The sequence below is a fragment of the Podarcis raffonei genome, chromosome 5, assembly GCF_027172205.1.
Source record: "Podarcis raffonei isolate rPodRaf1 chromosome 5, rPodRaf1.pri, whole genome shotgun sequence".
NCBI lineage: Eukaryota > Metazoa > Chordata > Lepidosauria > Squamata > Lacertidae > Podarcis > Podarcis raffonei.
Genome location: NC_070606.1, coordinates 16528377 through 16548078, shown reverse-complemented (window position 1 = coordinate 16548078; position 19702 = coordinate 16528377). Strand labels below are relative to the sequence as shown.

Genomic DNA, 19702 nt, shown 5'->3' with positions numbered 1-19702 from the left:
CCCGGGAAGGCAGGTGGGGGGGAGCAAAGACTTTTACCCCCGCCGGCCTTCAGAAGAGGTCCTGGACCTCTTCTGAAGGCCGGCGGTGGGCGAAAGTCTTTGCTCCCGATGGCCAGCATTTTAAAAGCGGTCCGGGATAGCGGGAAAGCGCAGCGCGCTCCCCTGCTATCCCGGACCGCTTTTAAAATGCTGGCGGTGGGGAGCAAAGCCTTTCGGCCCCCGCCGGCCTTCCTGGACCTCTTCTGAAGGCCGGAGGGAGGCGAAAGGCTTTGCTCCCCACCGCCAGCATTTAAAAGAGGTCCCCGGAGATTTCCCTATGGGCTTTCTTCTTGCGAAGCAAGCCCATAGGGAAATTCGTCTTGCGGAACGACTCAAAAACGGAAAACTCTTTCGTCTTGCGAGTTTTTCGTTTTGCGAGGCACCACTGTACTGCTGCTGTATTTTTGCTTTACGAGTTGTACTTTCTTGTATGCCACCTTGAAGACCACTGTGCATCACCCAGGACTGGTATGAGGGGCAGAGCACGATGGCAGCTTCACCAAGCGGTATATCGCAGGTAAAACCAACGCTGCTCCTGAGCCTCTCTGCTACCAGCGGGACTCAAGAGCAGTGGCAGTTTTCTCCCACCCATGATTTACTGCTATCGCGCTCTGCCCCTCATGCCGCAGAGGGAGGAGCAAGCTGCATCAACAAGCCAATACAGCTTGTTCCTCCCTCAGCTTCTTTAAACTGCTCCGCTGAGGCATGGGCGGCCGTGCTGTCTTCAGCAGAATAGTTTAAAGAAAGCATCTGAGCAAGCCCCGGTGTGTTGCTCGCAAGCCAGAGAGGCTTTGGGGTGGAAGGTGGGAACAAACTGAATCATCCGAAGTGCCGGGGTGAAACCGCCTCAGTGAGAGCGGTGGCAGTTTTACCCTGGCTGGGCCTAATGCAGCTTGTTCCTTCCTGCATTTCAACATTGTGGCATATCGACAGATCACAATGTTTGGCTGCTGGTACGTTGCAGTGTTGAAAACCTGACATCGCCAGCCTTAGTGTGGTCCCTGGGAATCTACCCTTCTGACACTGGAGACAGAGACCTAATGCCAGGGCTTCCCTCACCAACTCCTCCGATATCAGTAGGGCCAAAAAGGGTTTGCCCCAGGAAGCATCTTGGATTTGAAAGTCCTCCTGTCCCACAATAGGCTCCCAAACCAGAGAGGTATTTAGTCATGTTCCTGAGCATGAGTAAATCTTTCCCTCCCAATGTTTTCCATGTTAAAAATTTTTAAAGCTGAAAGAAAAGACGCAGAATAAAAATGTTCCTTTGCCCTTGCCTGCCTGCTGCTGGCTCAAGTCTAGTAGGGCTCTGGATAAGGCATTTGTATTCTCTGCCACCATGCACACAGCCTTAGATTGCACTGTAAATACCCACCAAAGCCCTAAAGCTTAAAGCTCCGAGCCATAGCTATTGACCTCTCCCTGCCATCAGAGTTGGATTTGGCTGGATGTCGGTGATAAATCAGACCCCCTATGAAGCTCAAGACAACAGTTTAACTTAACCTCTTGCCACAGTTCACATATGATTATTATTATTAGGATTCCGCAATTACAAACCTGCACCATATACTAATGCAAATCATGCTACTTTTTGTAAGCCGGTTACTCTTAAGCCATGGATAGAAATGCATTTGCGAACTAGTTCTGAGGGAATCTGGTTTGCATTAGTGCATTTGTAACAAAACCATGGTGAATACCAGGGAAGAGGAACGTTGTACCAGTGTGGTACACGTATCAAGTGTGGCTACCAATTTGGAACCTATGATTTTGTAAGGAGCCAGCATTAGGTCTGCACCAGATCACCAAACTATTCTGGCAAATTTTGAAACATGAGTGCTCATGCACTTGTGAAATATTAGCAAGGCATTGCAACAACAATTAAAAGTTAATCTTTGTTTTACTTTTTTGTGGAACCTGCTTTCAGCCCCTTTCCTCTAGAAAGCAAATAAAATGTTAGAAAGCCATTAGCCTAGCCCTTCAGATTTCTCCAACTCAGAGCCCAAGTGTGCAGGTATATAAAGCAGGCATCCTTTTTCAGGTTTGATGAAGCAAAAGGATTTTGGTGTCAAGTTCTGGAAGGAGGGAAGACCAAGTGCCTGGGGAAAAGTAAAGGAAGAAAATATCCAGACATGGATTCCTCAGTGAGTAGCCAAGTGGGATTCATCTCAGTAATGTAATTGGGAGGGGTGGTTGTGAGCAGTCCTTCATTAACTCTGCTCTTCCTTTGGAACTGTTGCAGTCCCGCATGTTCCTGGCAGACTTCTATCGCGAGCACAACATTGAACTATCCAAGTTGATGAACAAGTTTGGACAGCCCCTTCCTACATGGCTCCGAGAGGAGCTGCAAAATTCTAGCTGGAGCTGAAGTCCAAGGTGCTGGCGTCAGTGCTGCCCAACATCTGGATGTGGGAGCCACTGGGGAAAAACACACACTGCTGCCATCTCTTCTCTATGAAAGGAAACTGGAGGCAGGAGCAGGAAGTGTGCTAGCCTGATTATAGACCATGCACTTTCACCTATTAATGGTTTGTTACATTGGAGAGATACCCAGAGAACGAAATGGCACAAGCCACTGTGCGGTCATGGCCCTCTATCTAAAAAATTTAGGGTGGCTGACACAGGAATGCTTCTGTGCTATAATTCCCCTGTGCCAGAAAGCCCAGAGTAGACTCCACAGAAAAACAAAAGCATGCAACTGTGTAGGCTACTGGGACATTCCCTATTTATGTCCAAAACACTCAGGATGCTAGCAAGTGAATGTCTTAATATTGTACCCTTATGTGGTTGTTAGGGTGATGTTGCTAATAATGGACAGCAAGTTTCATTTATCTGACTGCAGCCTTAGTTATTTCATTAACCCTATTCTAGTGGAAAGGGAAGGAGGGCAGGGAAGTGGTCAACAAGGCAGCAGAAACTTGCGTTAAGTTCTCATGGGAGAGAGATTACTATTCCCCCCCTCGTGTCAGGTAAAAAAAGGGGGGGATACGATGGTGCCACATTCATTCATAAACTATAAAGAAACAGTGTTCACTTGTAACTAATTAGAACAGTCTTAACTTTCAGCTGGGGTGGAAAGGGGATTCAGCAATCTCAAATAGGCTATTCGTTTTCATCTTAACAAGGCTGAATGAGATGGACTACAAATCTGTGTTGTCAGTTCAAATCACTCATTTTGCCTCAAATTCTGCAGGTCGTGGGTCTCCAGCCAACTCTTTAATCTCAGCATTTCCTCATTACAACCACTATGTGAGTGGAGAGCTACAGCACTCCTGCCCATCCCTCCTAACATGCCTTATGTAGAGTGGTCCAGCAGCTGCTCGCAACAAGTGCCAGGTTCACTGAGGGATATATATAGGAGCTGATTGGGGCAGGAAGAGCCCTCGGGTAACTCAGCGTGCCCACTCCAAGAGGGGGAACGTGATTTCAGCCAAGCTTATACATGGAGCCTTAGTTATTGTGTATTTTTAATTGTCAGTTTACCATTGTTTGTAAATATATAATATGGATTATATAATATTTCATCCAATGTGTCACCATGCAGAGGGAAATGTTGTGCTATCAAAAATGGAACCAACAAACCTAAAACCCTGTGGCTGAAGAGAGAAGCAAGTGCTGTGCTTCCTGCACTGGATTCATGTATGTCATTCACATTGAATGATAAGGATAAATTCTTGGCTCTTGCAGCTGAGCACAATGTCTAAATAAAGGTTAGACGTAGCATTTGGAGTCAATAAATGTACTTACTTTATTTCTCTGTGACTAGTGTCCGGTTGTACCACACACCTCCACAACAGCCAGCTATGAACGTACAAGGAAACAAAGCAGCTGCTTCAACACTGCATGGCAGAGATCGCCCTGGACCCCACGATGGCTAAAAGGGGCCCATGGCAATTTTACCTCTCTTGTGCATGTGCCAAAAAAACATACTAGGCTTTTCACACAATAGGTGGCCAGATAACCTGCCCTGCACCCCCTGCTACTTCAACTAGCTCAATTTTCTCTCTCCCTAAATGGAAGGGGCTATTCTGACACTTCAAACTGAGCTTCTGCAAATGAATAAAAGCGGAACTCACCAACAATATTTCCCTCCTCTTAGAATGGCAATGGCGCCCACGTGAGAGGTTCTGGCTGAAAAGAAAACCCTGATTAAAGCCACCTTCTGTGGCAGTTAGATATCACTTCTCTCAAGACAGCTAATTAGGATTGTGTGGATTTGAACACACCAAGTTCAGATAACGAGTTTCCTCAGGAAAGTCGTTTACAATGCAAGATGTTGATACCGACATCAAGTTATATCTCCAATGTTTATATCTATTAATTGAGAGCATATGCTAGCTGCCGATAACATACACGCTCATTTGTAAGTGGAAAAATGTTAAACTGCAAAAACCGAGAAGTATCGCTGCACTTGTACTTAGAGCGCTACCACTGAGAAAGGCTGCACAATTCCAAAAAGGGTCCAGTCTATAATCACAGAGAAACACAACATTTCATAGGAGGAAGCAAAATAAAGGACTTAATAGACAGTAGGGGCCGCAAAAAAACAGTTGAGACTATGACATATTAATGATCCACCATGAATAATGTGCTCAAACAAAAGAAGAAAAGCTGAAATCTTTTATGCATGCCCTTGCCTTACCTGCCCCATATTTAGCTTTTATAATAATCACAGGCATAAAAACACTTAGACAGGTGGGTGCATATTAAAACCAGGCTGGGCACATGCTATGGAAAGTGATAGATGCAACTACTGTCAAACCACTCACAGTAACCAACTTAAATTGAAACATGCCAAGAAAGTCTGACATTTCATTTTGAGAGAGAAAACTTTGAAAAATTAAGAGGATTAATGGAAAAGGCTGAAAGGGAGACAAAAGAGCTACACTGGCAGGAATCTGCCTAAAACCACCTAACAGGACTACAAAGAGAATGCATAGCACAGATGTCGAAAAATACAAACCCATTCAATGGGCTGGTTAACAAACAAAGACCAAGGAAACTATAAAAAGGCAAGGCAGCTTCCAAGGGTAGAAGTCTTGCTTACTGGAAGCACAAACTCTGCCAAAACAAATATTTGAAAAAATCTTTAGCAGATACCAACACCAGGACCTTAGAGGGCAGAAACCCAGAGCAGAACCGCCATGAGGGGTGGGGTGGAAAGCACAATGTCAAACACAAGTGACAAAAAACTAGGGCTTCTTGATAAACCATAAGTCAGTGGATCCAGCTAGCATACACAGTATCTCCTAGAAGTGTTGCTGTTACAAAAATACAATTATTTCTCATAACCTATCAGTAAAAACAGCCTCCTTTATAGTGTAAGACTAGGAAGTATGCAACGCCACACCAGGGGTTGTTTTTTTTTGGGGGGGGGAATAATACTATCTTCTCCTTGCCTTAAGGGCCAGTAGCTGAACTTCTTTACTTGAAAAATTAGTAGATAACAGTATCAAAGCTACTAATAGTGAAAGGAAGAATCAGAACTACCAGAGAGGGAAGCTGTCAGTAAACAACCTAGAATTTTGTGAGCATGCCTGTGTTAGAAATAGGATGCTTAAGCGGGAGAATCTTCCTTGGTCTGATCCAACAGGGCTCTCGTAGGATTTTGATTTTACTGTTTTTGTTAGTAATATCATTTACTGTATTCATCACTTTATACAAAAAATGCCCCCAAACAACTTAACAAGGTAAATTGCAAAGAGGTAAAGAACAATCAAAACAGGAAAGGACAATGTCAGGAATAATCCATCTGTATTTAGGAGCAAGAGAGCCCAAACCCCTTTCTTCACATTCTAACCTGCCTCGGATGACCTGCCTTTCTCTAACCAGGTTAGCTCATTGCCTAATTGTACTGTGTGTTAGCATGGTGAGCAGAATCGCAATGAAATTCTGGTGTACGTCAAAGACCATTCGTGTTACAAGGTAACAACCTCCTGCTGCAGGCAGCCTTAAGTTCCGTGTTTTATCGCATCCTCAGCATGATTAACAGAAGGATGGAGAAGAGAATCAGTCTAAGAAAATGAGTGTTTTAATCAGGAAACTGAAACAAGGAATAAGAAATTGATTACAGGAGAGCTAACATCCCAGCCAAAGTAACATGACTGTAGAACTCAGAACCACCATGGTTGGAACATCCTACAAAGCCTGATGACAAAAACTCTTTGGGGCCACAGTCCAAGCAGCAAAGAGACTGCAATAGCCAGCTCAATACTGTTCTGGGGCCTTTTGCCCATCAAACATGTAGGCAGTGCTGGCTGACGGAGCTCTTTCCGCTTCAGCCTGAGCTCCTCTGGGTAGTTGCTGCAGGCGGAATGGTGACGGAGGAGCCCAGGATGCGCAAAAAGAAAACTCTTTCCTCTCCTGGCCCTATGATGAATGAAATTTTTAGAACCTTATAGAAAGTAGTATACATATTTATAAATGCTAAAATAAATATTATAAAGGACAGGCTCCACCCTACGCCCTTAACATGCAGGCACGCACGCACACACACACACCCTCATTTAGAAAACTGCACAGGAAGGGGGCTGAAAGCACTGGCCAAGTATCAGCCAGCCAGACAACTCTCCCTCTCCCCCCCCCCCAACCCCTGCAACTCTCACACAGAAAACACTCTCATACACACCCACGTACTTCCTTGCACTTGCAAAACTACTTTCTTGACTCCACCTGCTGGGGAGAAGAAAACAAGGGAAGTGGAGCACAGTCACAGTTGCACGAAGAGGAATGCCTTGGTATAAATACATCAAATCAGTGGTTTCCAACAGCTAAAAAAAAAAAGATCCGGTATGGAAGGGTGCCACGAACAGAACTCTAGCTAAAAGAAGCCACCCCCAAGCCGTCATGGTGAAAAGGTGGTCATTTCCAAAGAGACCCTTTGCCACAAATCCTTAGTCTGCTTGCTGCGCTTCAGGTTCTGAAGGATGTCATTGAATTGCATCATGCCCATAGGGGTCAGGCAGAAGGCGCTTCTGGCGCTGCGAATGGCATTCACAAAGTCATCGTAGTCTGCCGGAGTGAGGTGGATCAGCCGGTGGTGGATGTACTTTAGGGGACACAAGTGGGAAATGATGTTCAGATACAGCCTCCAAGGTAATAATGCATTTTCCATGTTCTACCTGATCACACTCTTCCCCTTTTGCTGCTGTGGTGGCAGAAACGCCTTACGTAATAGGTAGGTTGTGGAGGAAGGGACAGGCTGGCCCAAGATCCCTCAACAACGTTGACTCAAGAGTCAAGGTTCAGCTTTTAAGCTCTGCCCTACACTGGCTCTTATTTATTCTCCCAAAGGAGGGATGGCAAGCAGACTTTGAGGCCCAGGATCAACACAACAAAACAAAAGGCCGTCTAGACAGTCAAGCAATACTGTAATAAGGACTTAATTCTCAGTTTTCTCAACACATACACTAAATGAGAGATGAAGAATCTCATTCTGCCAGCCTTTAAGGGGCATTAGGAGGTTATTCACCTACTATTAACCTACAAGTGCTTTGACTTAACAGCCTTCACGTTATCCAGGAAGGTATTTAACTGATGGTGTGGCTATGCTTTCTGGAGCAGCAATGAGCACCTAGGTGAAGCAAGCTTGACCCAATGGAAAGGAAGGGGCATACGAACCTGTATGTATGCCTGCTGGCACCTCTGTACCAACTGGTGGAAGGCTGGTGTGCGCAGGTGATTGTGGACATGGGCAGGATTGAGCCTCTGCAGGGATTCCATGATGATCTCTTGCAACACAAAAGGGCTCAGAACCCCCTTGGCTGCACCAAGACAGAATTGATGCACATAGTTGACACCTGCAGAAAAACAAAGGTGGATGCAGTTGAGTAGGAAGAACAGGCAAGGCATACTGAAAAACCAAGAGGACAACTACTTCTCCTCCTTAGCAAGGGGCAGAGCACAGCATCTACAAATTAGCTGCAATGAGCCAGAGCACACATCAGACGGGAGAATCTGCCAACCTTGCTTACTCTTCACTTACCAGCAATTAAAACTGTATTGAGGAATCTAGCTAATACAAGAGTAATCCACAAACACTGCTTTTCTTTTTATAGAACTTAGCAAATTTCTAAATTACACTTGGACTAATGCATGGGCCTTATCCACACACCCAAAGGTGTTTTTTTGCTTCCCCACCCCCTATGTATTTTTATGTTCTACTGCTCCTCCAGGTCTCTCACTCTGATATCATGATGCCAAGAGTTTTGTTTTCTTAAAAAAACACCCCAGTCCGGCAATTTTTCTATTTTTAAAATAGAATTATTCGTAGTTCCTGAAGTTACCTGCTATGATGCCAGAATGTTTTTATGGCCCATCAAAGATCCCATTTTTTTAAAAAGAGGGGGATTACTTGTAACCACTTTTATGGGGGTCCCATACCTACTATGGTATGGGACCCCCATACAGCTGACCATGGGTCAATGCAGTCCTTGGACCAAAAAAGGTTAGCCATCCCAGCAGTGCCTAAAAAAACCCCTTTAAGCTGTTCAGTTTTGGTGTCATTTACATCTCCACGCGATAGTCTTCTGTTATGGATCAGAAGCGACAATATTTACTGCGGTCTCTCTTTGCGAATTAATTTTATTTTCCACATTTTATCCAGTTCTAGAATCAATGCCACTGCTACAGTATGGGCAATCAGATGAAGATACACGAAAAGCAGAAGAGCTTGGCGGAAAATGTTGCCTTGGGACTAAGTGAACCTTTACTCACAGAAAAACAAGTGTTTTTCTGATTTGGGCCTTACCTAATTTGGCAGCTAATCCCAGGAGCCATTTCACATCTTCTGTGTAGGGTGGGCTGCGTGAGAAGTTGTTGGGGTGGTCATTGTGAGCTCTGCGGCCAAGCATCTCCAGCGCTAACATTCCTGCAGGGAAGTGCAAATTCAAAATTTCAGACAACCAAGTTAAGCCCCTCAAGACTTATGAGGGGTAGTGCCCACCCATTCGCAACCATTTCATAGAAATGAGCTAGGAGATGGCAATTATGCCAAATGATGTCTCTGCTTATCTTTGCAAGGTGGTAAAAAGGTTGACAACATTTGTAATCCCTGTGGATTTGGGAGAAGACGAAGCGACAGCTTGCAGAACGATCTGGAGCTGAGAAGCAGCGGGTGGGGGGGAAGCATAAATGTACATCTTCCTCTGCTCTTTCAAAAGCAGCTTTTAAAAAAACAAATAGAAAGCCAGCAGGACTTTTTATTTTCATTTTTCATTTTGTTTAAACACAGACATCAACATTCACCATTCAGTTATGCCCTCAGTTCCTATGCAAAACAACACTCTCCGAACAGGTCTGTGTTAGGCTTCCCCCTCTGCTCCTGTACTCTTTCATATCTGTGACAACAGCCAAAACAGGGAGACAATATTTCCAAGGGGACTCCAGTGACACAAACCCCTCCTCTACATCATTCTGCCATAGAATGGATAAGGACACCAACCACAATATGGAGAGCAACTCAGGACAGTCTGGATTCTCCATATATAAGGAGTTTTGAAAATGCCCAGGTTCCCACTGGCAATCAATTTCAATATGGCCAACTGGGAATCCAACTGCAAGTAAATACAAACCTAGGCCAGAGTAGAATAAGGATACACTGTGACCAGGGAAAGCCAGAACATTTCAGGCTGACCCCAAATTCTGGACATCTTACAAGCCCACCTACCTGGGGGGTACTTCCTAGACTAGTACATTTTACCACAGTGTTAAATGGTAAAGGACGACGACTTGCTCCATCCCAGATATGCCCCATATTATGCCCCAAGGATTTGGATGTCAGCCCAAAGCCAGGACTGGAAGGCATGCCTTCACCTTCCCTTCAAAGCAAAAGGCAGAGCAACACACTCTACCCCAGCTGGACTCCCTTTCAAACTCCAATTTAGGAGATTATGTGCTAGAGATAGAAAGCAAACTGTGCACTGATTGTGAGCCTTGACAACAGCATTGAGGGAACACATGACGGATCTTCACCCCTGCTCCCTTTCCATTTCATTGTGTGTGTCTCCTTCTTCACACCCCAAGAACCCTACAGGTGTCTTTACAGTCTACTTAGGAGGGAAACCTGGTTAAGGTTGAAGAATAATCAAGATCGCCCAGAAGGCTGTGTTAACATAGTAAAATTAAGAAATAAGTGACCGAGTCCCCCAATTGACATTCTTTGTTCCATATAAATATGCAGTGATCAATTCCTTTTCCTGTAATTACTATGATTTTATTAGACTGCAGTAGGCGGAGATGAAAAAGGAAGTATTGTTGGTTGGTTCATTTGTGTTTAAATTTTTATTTTTGCAAAAAGAAACAGCTTTACAAAAATCACTGAAACATGCAAACTCTTCGCATCCATTCACCTTCTAGTAGCCACTAGGAACTTTATTCCTCCTCCAATCCCCATTTTATATGACAGTGTACATTTTATTTTGTTCAGTGTCCCAAAATAACACCACATAGGCGGTTTTGGATCTCCACCCTCAGAACACAGTTGGAATTATGTTACATCCATTCTATAGGCATTCCAAAAGGGGCCAACTTTGATTTCTAGGAATCTGCAAGATAATCCATTTTGTAATCAATCCAGGACATTACAGTTAAACACCACTATCAGCCCTGAAAACCAAAGTTCTCAATAGCCCTGCAACACCAGCAGGGTGTGAACCATTCAATGTGACCAAGTCCTGGCAGTCACTCATAACCAATGCAGTCAAGGATGGGCATCTGGTATCAAGACCTTAGAGATTTGAGGACTCATCACAAAGCAGAGGTTGAGGGAGTTCCATCTCCCTCCTTGGAACAGTAATCAAGGCTTATCTTACACACGTCTTCTGCTCAGAACAGGTCATATTGAACAAGGTGGCTCATATGGTTGAGTCTTACAAGCCTGTCATTTCTAGCCCAGTTACCTCACACCATGACCATGGGCTTTGTTCCACTGACATCTGCAATATTTTCTCCTCCCATTTCATGGGAGACCCAGTGCCAGTCCTGCAATGCAGCAGAATGGGGCATTTGGTTTCCACTTCGGGCAGCAAAATAAGTTCAGCCAACAGTGGTGAGTCAGCCTGATCAAAGTTTGGTTTCTCGAGAATCAAGAACCTCTTCAAGACAGTAGCTCAACTGTGCTTGTCTGGCACAGCAAGGTACCAGAATGCTTATGAATGAGGTGCCAAAATTCAGATAAAGGCTGTACATGTGGTGCCCACAGGGCATAGGTCCAGGAAAGACTCCCAACTGCACAAAACATGCCTGTTGAAAGCAGTCAGAAGGGCTTCTTCTGCTTTACCCCCAGAAACACTGGATAGCCCTTGGCTTTTTGTCACAGTCAGTGTCTCAGCATGGGCCATACTAATCATGAGGGACACAAAGGAGGCAGATTATTATCACTATAATGAAGCAGAGAAGCTGCTGGCATCCTTGAGACTGATGTACCTGAGGGAGATCCTGAATGCACCCAACAGCTATACTTTGCTTGGGCCCAGGTGTAATGCCAAGCTGTCCAATTATATGACCAGATTCCTGAGCCTGATTGCCAAGAGCATGGGGTGGGGTTGCAGGGATCTTTAAGCCACTGGTTTCTACCATCCTCTCCTTGGCTCCTGGTATTGAGGTAGCTTGATATTCCTAATGTGATCCTCAGAGGCCCTGGCACCTAGACCTGTTGATGCTGAAGCTGGCTTTCTTCCATGCCCAGTTTTCTACTGAACTCAAGCTCCCTGCCCCACAATTATTTTACTTGGAAGGCAAGAGGAAGCAACTCAGGGCTCAAGTACTCTGAGCTCCAGAAGGCACTGACCTCAAGGAGAACCTGAGTGTGACATGTTTTCTACAACATGGACTAGTTGTGCATTATGTGCCAGAGACTCAAGTATACGTAGGTAAAAGGGACTATCTCAGCTACCAAGTATCCATCCTCATACTCCATATCTCTCTGAATCAATTTGAAGGCTCACTCCACACTAGATTCATAACATGCATCTTCCCCCGCCCCTAGCCTGGCAAAAAAAAACCCCTCCTTATGTGTGTATCTACTCACCAAGACCATTTTAACATTCACCCCAATCCTATGAACCTCTCAGTATTGTAGAAGTCCTTCCTCAACAGACTATTTCTGCCTCAGGACTGCTGGCAGCTGGTGCACTCAAATTACTGATTGGCACACTTCTTCTCACTGTGATTCCATCCCCCAAACCCACTTACATTCCCCTCAAAAGATTCATGCACTGCAAGCTTCTGTGGTCGGCTTGTAAGTCTTGTGGCTATGCATTCCAGCCTAAACCAAACAACAGTCTAAAACCACTTCATCACGTGAGAATTAGCACACCTTCCCAATTGACCTTGGCACAAGAGTCAATTTTCACATACGGTAGCCCTGTCCTGAATTGCAGACGAGAGGGTTGCAAGAGCCACAATTAACTGTCCTTACCAACTCGGTAGGCAGAGTGGAGGTGATGCACGCCTTGATTGCCTGCAGGCTGGCTGTGCTGCTCATCCTCAGAAGGAAAGCCTCCTGTGACAAGGGAGCTGGGCTGAGAAGATAGACTCGTCAAGGAAGTCCCTTGAATCGCTGGGAATGTAGACCCTGCATGAACACTTCCTACTGGAGAAAACAAACAACAGTATAAAGGGGAGGGGGGGAATATTGGCATCAAACAGCTATAGGACTTCAGCCAACTACGTCCTGCTCCAAACTGTATCATATACCTGTGGGGTTAATATTAACTCTGGTAGTAAGAGGAAACATAAGCAAGTAGACCCAGAAGTACATGTCCTAGAAAATCTAAAGAAGGCTCACTTGTTTGCCTTCTCTGTGAGCAGGCTTTATAATGTAGTTCCCAAGAGCCAAATCTTATTACAGCATCGTGTCCCTTTGCAGACAATGGGAAGCCAGCAAGTAATGTATCAGGACAGTCTTTACACCAACAGCAGAATAATTGGGGAAGATGAAATAAGCGACACCAACTGTTTGGGGCCCTGGGACACAATTGGATTTTTATGGGAGTACTCCCCAGGCACTGCTCCCTCTGTTTCTCCCCACCCCACCAGACAGAAAACATGCGCACACTTGGGCACACACGTAATGTCACTTTTCCAACGAGTCCTTCTAAGCAAAAGTTAGATCCAGCAGAACTGAAATAGATCGCCCTTAATTTGCATGATTTTACACAGGGCCCCTGAACAATCACTATCAAATTAAAGCTTATACTGGTAGACTACACAGTCAAAAATCTCAGAGCCAGTGCTTGCTAGTAGCACAAAAGCATTGATCCTCATGGATCTAGCATAGGTTGACAGCAAATCACACAGGTGACCTATGATTTCAAGGTGGCTATGGAAAATTATGAGGGTCCATAAGGATCCATCCATTAGATTCATATTTTTATGCCATGGCAGCTTTAGAAAGTACCACAAGTGATTTTTATAGTTCAGTCGAGGTGATTTGATGAGGGGAGCCCCTTAAAATATTCTGTGATTTCAATATATTATTATTAATAATAATAACAATAATTTTTACTGCATTCACCTTGGCTGCACATTTGCCTTCCCTCCCTGGCACTCCATTCTCTTGCTCCTGACTCCTGTGATGCCTCACTTCTTCCCTGCAGGCTACTCCCATTTTCTTCTGCCCAGTCTCTCAGACTAATGCCCTTTCCCTCCTACCCTCTCAGTTACTCTGCTTGCCAATCAGCTGCTGATCCAAGCCTTGGAAAATATAGAACTGAAAGAGAACCACCCTTCCAACTTCTTCCTACAACTCCATGCACTTTGAGGGGGGGGGAAGCTGTAAGTGGGTGAAGGGGACACTGAGTCTACACCAAGAGACTTTCTTACAGGGGTCATTGCACCCACAGGCCAACCACCCCTTTCTTTAGATGTGCAATTTCATGACACAATCTTTGGAAACCTAGTAATAGCTATACCATGTTTGGTAGACCAACATCCCACCTGCTACAGACCACTGCAGGTCAATTTTAAGAATGTCCCGCTTAAAGCTGTTTACTCCCAAGCCTGAGAAGTCTTAAGGATTATTCATGGAGGGCTCTTTCTCATTTGTAGCCTAAGGATTCTACCTAATAGTCACTGAAGTTTTCATAATTTCCTAAGAGGACAAAGGGATTGCGCTGGCAGTATGTTTTCATTTTAAACGTGGTGTATATGGTTGTTTTTTAAAGCATAAATGAAACCCTTAACAAATTTTTTTAATGTTGTATGCGTCCAGATATTGCATTGTAGAGGTGCAGAGACCAGTTGTCCCGCCCCCCTCAAGCCTGCAAGGAAACCTAACAGAAAAAGTCACTTGTGTTCATCTTGCCATCTTCCTTCCTCATATGCTTCAGAACAATATGAAGGTTTATGACATCATGACTAGGGATTCTGTTGAGGCAGATTTCCTCTTGCACATAAATCAGACACCTACATGTCTCAGGGTTCATAGTAGCACAAAAAGCACCCCTATTCCTGTGTCACAGTAGGTGAGCTCCATAAGCCTCAGCAAAACTAGAACCACCATTCAGCTAGGATGCTACACAAGACACAGCAAGACTGAAATACTCACTTGCTACATTGGAAGACAGAGACAGCCCGGTCTCAGCATGGTATGGATGCACAGCGATCTGCGTCATGGATGGGACAGGCACTCCCGGGAAGGACACTGCTGTAGCTGCCAAAGACGGGGTAGTGACCGAGTATGGGTACTGTGCTCCAATGAACGCTGGGTGGACACCCTGCAAAGGAAGAGGACAGGGTAACCCTGCCTTGCGCCCAAAACACAAGGCAGGGTTTTTCAGGAGGGGCCTCCAAGCAACCCAACTATCTAGTACCGAGAACTCCATTTCCAACCCAACTCCTGAAAGCCTAGAACCCTCACCATGCTCACTGGGCCCTTCTAAGCAAAATTCTTCTTCTGAGGAGGAATGTGACGGGAGACAAAATAGCCACTATGCCTATCTTAGGCATTCTCCCCACCCCCGTAAACTGGCATGAGAAAATGTGAGATTTATCAGTAAATGCTAACAATTTGTAAATTAGTAGAAATTTAATAATTCTGACACAAACAGGGAGAGCAACAATGAGATATATATCCACAAAAAAATACATCTTTATACAAAGATTCAGACTTTTGGTCCCTCTAACCCATTACTGCCCCTAACTAGAAGTGACTCTAAGGGCTTGGACAGGGGCTTTTCCCAGCTGCCATTTGCATGCACAGGGTCCCAAGTTTCGTCCTTGGCACATCCTAGTGCTGTGCTTTCACCCTTTTCGTTATGATCCCACACTGAAACCAGCAAAACTAAATAATCCAGTTTGCCATCCTTCTATTCACCTAAGCCACAACGCTAGGGAGGACAGAAAAAGATGTTCCCCCCCGAGATGCTTACCCTACAAAAGATAACTTACTTGGGGATAAGCTGAGCCAGGAACAGGAAAGACCGCCGGGCGTGGCATGTGCTGGATAGGGTGCCCGATATACTGAGGATTGCAAGGGATGTGGGTCTGGAGTGTTGTATAAGGGTGCAGACCCTGGGTGTGCGCATGTGCCATTGCTGGCCCCGCCATGGTGTGCTGCTGGTAGATTGTCGACCCCACCGAAATTACGGGCACCACCGTTGCTGCTGCTGTCACCGCAGCCGCGACAGTCACTGTGGTGGGTTCTGACGTCACTCTGGTATCTGCCAGCCCACGCACCGCTTCGCAGGATGCCCGGGCTCCACTTGCACTGCAGCCTGTGGCTCCCTCTCTCTGAGCAAGAGTTCCGCCAACAGTTTGTTCGTACAACCAGTACCACTGGTGAGCAACTTCAAACAGGACTTCAGGGTAAACACCGCCTCCTTTGGCTGCCTCCTCTACGGCCAAGCATGCCTTCTCCAGCATTAGATTATCCTGCAATATTAGGAAAGGTACTGATGATTTAAGGTGTTTTATACTGCCCTTTGCAATTTACAATTAAAGTGTAAATGCAATCAAGCTAACAGCTCTGAACCAAACAGTCAACCTTATAGAAGCTTGGTAAAATAACATAAAAAAGACTCTGCCTGGGACAAAAACGGCATTAAGACAGGCATCAGCCAACCCTGTCTGGAAAGAGCATTCCACAAGTGTGATGCCACATCAAGAAGGGTCCCTCTTTGATAGCCACCCACATCTCTCCAGATGGCATCTGCAGGAGCATGGGTGTCTGCAGGGGGGAGTCGAATTTCTTGGATCTCCAGCTTTTATTTAAAAACAAAACCCTCCAGCACTTGCAGAACCCAAGTTATGAGGCAGAATGTGCATGCACTCTCCTGTGGGAAACTAACTTGCTCCTGCCTTTCAGAGGTTTTTAGCCAATGAGTGTCATAGCTGTCTGATATTTAAGAAAGCAGACCTAACCAAGTATACAAATAAAAGGGTAGAATGACATGTCCTATACATGTCTATATAGAAAGATCTGGTTCCTTTTTAAGTCTTTCCTGCTGGCCTTCAGATATTCGGGTTTTTACTGTAACTGTGGGTTGGTAAAAGGTAAGCAGGAGCAAAAAATAACAGCAAAGATGGAGGTTCATGTTTCTCTCTCTCTAATCTTCTTTCATAAAAGCAAAAAACAAAAAAAAACCCAGTGATTTCACCCCTGAGTTTGTAAACATTAAAAAAAATCCTTGCAGTCTATGTAGATAAAATGTATCATTATTATACCTATGTGGCTAAGAGTGTGTTATTTATTTATTTGATTTAGTACAAAACATCACTAGATGGCTGACAAGGTAACCCAATTATACCTTGTTGGCATGTGAGTGTGTGAATGACAACCTTAAAGTGTAACCTAGTGTTTTATCCTAGAATGGGGATTGGGGAGGGGCAAAATGTGATGTGTGATTGTTGATTGTGGAAGCAGTGCAATTAATGGCTGAAGTGGGTGCTGAGAGCCAATTGAAAGGACTGAGGTTTTTAGGTGTGAGTGGCAGTGGCAGTGTATGTCATCTGGGTGCCAAGTCAATAAGTCAATGAACAGCATGAAAAGCAACAGAGGGGTAAGACCTGTTCTGCTGATTTCTAAGAGGCCAGGTCTCTTCAGGTCTCATCACCATTCAGTCAGCAGATCTACCAGAAATGGAAAACTAGCTCCCTGGTGCTAGTTGTTTATATATGTATTATCAATGTATTAGGAATATGCACTTTTCACCCTCCCCGAGAAAAATCTCTGCAGATGCCTATGCACAGGAGGCTAGGTGCATATGGCTGCATTATAAAGCAGAAAGACCTATATTGAAGTGTAAGGTCCATATTTCATTAACGGCCAAATTCTAATACAGAAAATATTGGATGAGTGTATGGAGAAAATATAATAATAATAATAATAATAATAATAATAATAATAATATCATCTTTATTGTCATTGCCCCCTCTCGGGGACAACGAGAGCACCCATATAAGAAATGTAGTGGATCAAAATAAATTTATTTTACTTTGGAATACCACAAAATAACTTATAGTAGTGGCAGTTATTTAAGTTGTTCCTTTGGAGCTTTTGGAGACAAACTCCTGACTTTAAGAATCCAAAACATTTATCTCTCTAGCCTTTTTGGGGGTCCAGGGTTTTTAAATAATTTTTTTAAAGACCTCACGACAACACTAAATGCAAACACTAAAAGACTGCAACACTAAATGCAAATAGAAGAAACAGACGAACCCAGTTGCACCTGACAGCATCAACAGAGACCTCTGAACTGCTCACCTGCTCCTTACACTGGACCAGGGCTCTCTGGATCTCGTTTGGGTTCAAGGCGTGGGCGTGCGGCAAGCAGCTCAATGCCAGCTCAGCGGCTGCTCGCACCATGTTGGAATCCCTAGCTCTGGAAGCCCTGTCAGCCAGGGACGCTACCTCCGGAGGGGTCAGGTGCCCATCCCAGCACTCCACCAGGATGTTCAAGGCTGCACTGCCAATCTCCATGGCTTGCCCTAGAAACCAGAGAAAAGAGGATGCACAACAAAGTATTCAGGTGCCTACAAGACTCAATGCACATGTTATGGCATAGGCTTTCATGGGTGAGAGTGCAATATCCTGAATCGGCAGGTACACACATGGAGGTGGGGGTTGTAAGCAGTGCGGCTAGAGAGAAATGCAAAGCAATAAACGCAGGCTGCGACAAATACATTAAAGCTTAGATGTATGTTAAGGTCATTACAGCAAGCACTCATAAAGCAGTGCTGGTAATATAAATATCCTGGCATAGGTAAGCTAACCAAAAGAGACCCTTTCAGCAATAAACTCCTTATATAGAGGAGCCTCGATATTCTGTATGTGACCTGTTCTCCAGTTGTCAGGAATCTGCCTCTGCAAAAATAAAAACCCATTTGCAGCAGTGCAAGTGGTTCTACCTGAGCTCCCTTCTATATTAGCTTTTCCCATCTATGATGCTTACCTTTATGCTACTAGTGGAAAAGCAAGCACTCTGCTAGATTTGAGTTTTGTAAGCTCTGTGAACAGAGTGAAATGCAGATCTTAACACTATTGATAGGGGCAAATATTTATTTATGATGTGCAGAGTAAGTTACAATCTTTACCTTGTTTGCCTTTGCAGCTTCCCAGGTTCCCAACTTCATCAAATTTCCAAGTTTGCAACTGGGAAACTGAAAATGCGACTTGCCCAGACCATTGCTGGGATCAGAACTCGAAGATCTCCCAAGTACTCAGCCAAACATCTACCTACTGAACCCTGGGCTCTGAATGTGGTGCCCCATAGGCGCAATGGCACCAATGAACGCCTCTCCAAACACCCATGAAACCTATTCCCCCATTGCTCCCCTTCAACAGGAGTTGTCTTCTTCCTCCTGTTTGCAGTGATCTGAAGAGATCTGAGAGAGGAAATGGGTGAAGCATTGCTCCTTTCTACTTCCTCTTACAAATTCTCTAGCTTGCTAGGCTGATCTTGCCACCCAAGCAAAAAGCAGAGCAACCTGGAGGGAAGACAGGAAAGCATTCTGAAAGGAAAAAGGAAGTGGCAAGATACTGGGCTGCTTCCCAGAGGCCACAGCAGACATTTTGTGACTGGCAAAGCTCTCCATGTCAGCAATTTTGTGGTGGCACCTACGACCATTTGTGGAAACTCCATATGTGTCTCTGGGCACAGAAAGGTTGGAAGCTCCTGTGCTGGACCATCAAGGCTTCTAAACTCATATTTCATATTTCATTCTTACCTAGTTAAAGCCACATATGGATTTCTCTTGAGTGCTTATAACAAGTACAAAGATTGTAAGCTATTTTACACTTGGACACACTAGGGATCATGCTCCTATGTACAAAGACCCTCTTTCGAAATGCCGACAAGGGGGACAAAAGCAGGGAAGAGGAAGGGTGAAGGCAACACAATATAGTGATGTAAGAGAAACCCGTATCCTTGTGAGATTAAGCACTTTCTATATATTAAAAAAAGTCAAGACAAAGTTAAACCTAAAAGAAAGTTGATGCATCCAAATTCAGGAAAGCCAGAATTAAATTGCCTTTTACTCCTGAGTTTCTTGGGATGGCTCTGGGCAAGCTGCATGTCTCTCCCTGGCCAATTAACCCCACAGCAGATAAAATAATACATTTACATATAAAATCTACGAGTTTTGTAGTAGCGCTTGGAAACTTCCTTTCATGTTAGTGTCAAAAAGCAAAGGACACCGAAGACATTTGCTAAAGGGCTACAGATGTAAC

General features: G+C 44.6%; 2 protein-coding genes across 11 annotated transcripts in view; one reads left to right on the top strand and one right to left on the bottom strand.

Moving 5' to 3' along the window:
- Positions 1–3784, top strand: part of NDST2 (N-deacetylase and N-sulfotransferase 2) — a 110321-nt gene extending 106537 nt beyond the window's left edge. For all 4 annotated transcript variants that reach the window (XM_053388023.1, XM_053388024.1, XM_053388025.1 and 1 more), the window contains 2 exons: positions 2075–2177; positions 2276–3784. In XM_053388023.1, the coding sequence (XP_053243998.1) occupies positions 2075–2177; positions 2276–2401 (229 nt within the window). In that variant the 3' untranslated portion in view covers positions 2402–3784. The remainder of the gene's footprint in view (positions 1–2074; positions 2178–2275) is intronic.
- Positions 3785–6046: 2262 nt separating this feature from the next.
- The window catches only part of ZSWIM8 (zinc finger SWIM-type containing 8), a 58689-nt gene continuing 45033 nt past the window's right edge, over positions 6047–19702 (bottom strand). For 2 of the 7 annotated variants that reach the window (XM_053388017.1, XM_053388020.1), the window contains 7 exons: positions 17738–17961; positions 15424–15906; positions 14582–14780; positions 12452–12625; positions 8783–8902; positions 7654–7832; positions 6047–7081 (listed from right to left, as the gene is read on the bottom strand). In XM_053388017.1, the coding sequence (XP_053243992.1) occupies positions 6878–7081; positions 7654–7832; positions 8783–8902; positions 12452–12625; positions 14582–14780; positions 15424–15906; positions 17738–17961 (1583 nt within the window). In that variant the 3' untranslated portion in view covers positions 6047–6877. Of the gene's footprint in view, positions 7082–7653; positions 7833–8782; positions 8903–12451; positions 12626–14581; positions 14781–15423; positions 15907–17737; positions 17962–19702 lie in introns of those variants that run through there. The other 5 variants (XM_053388019.1, XM_053388021.1, XM_053388018.1 and 2 more) reach the window with 4 other exon arrangements.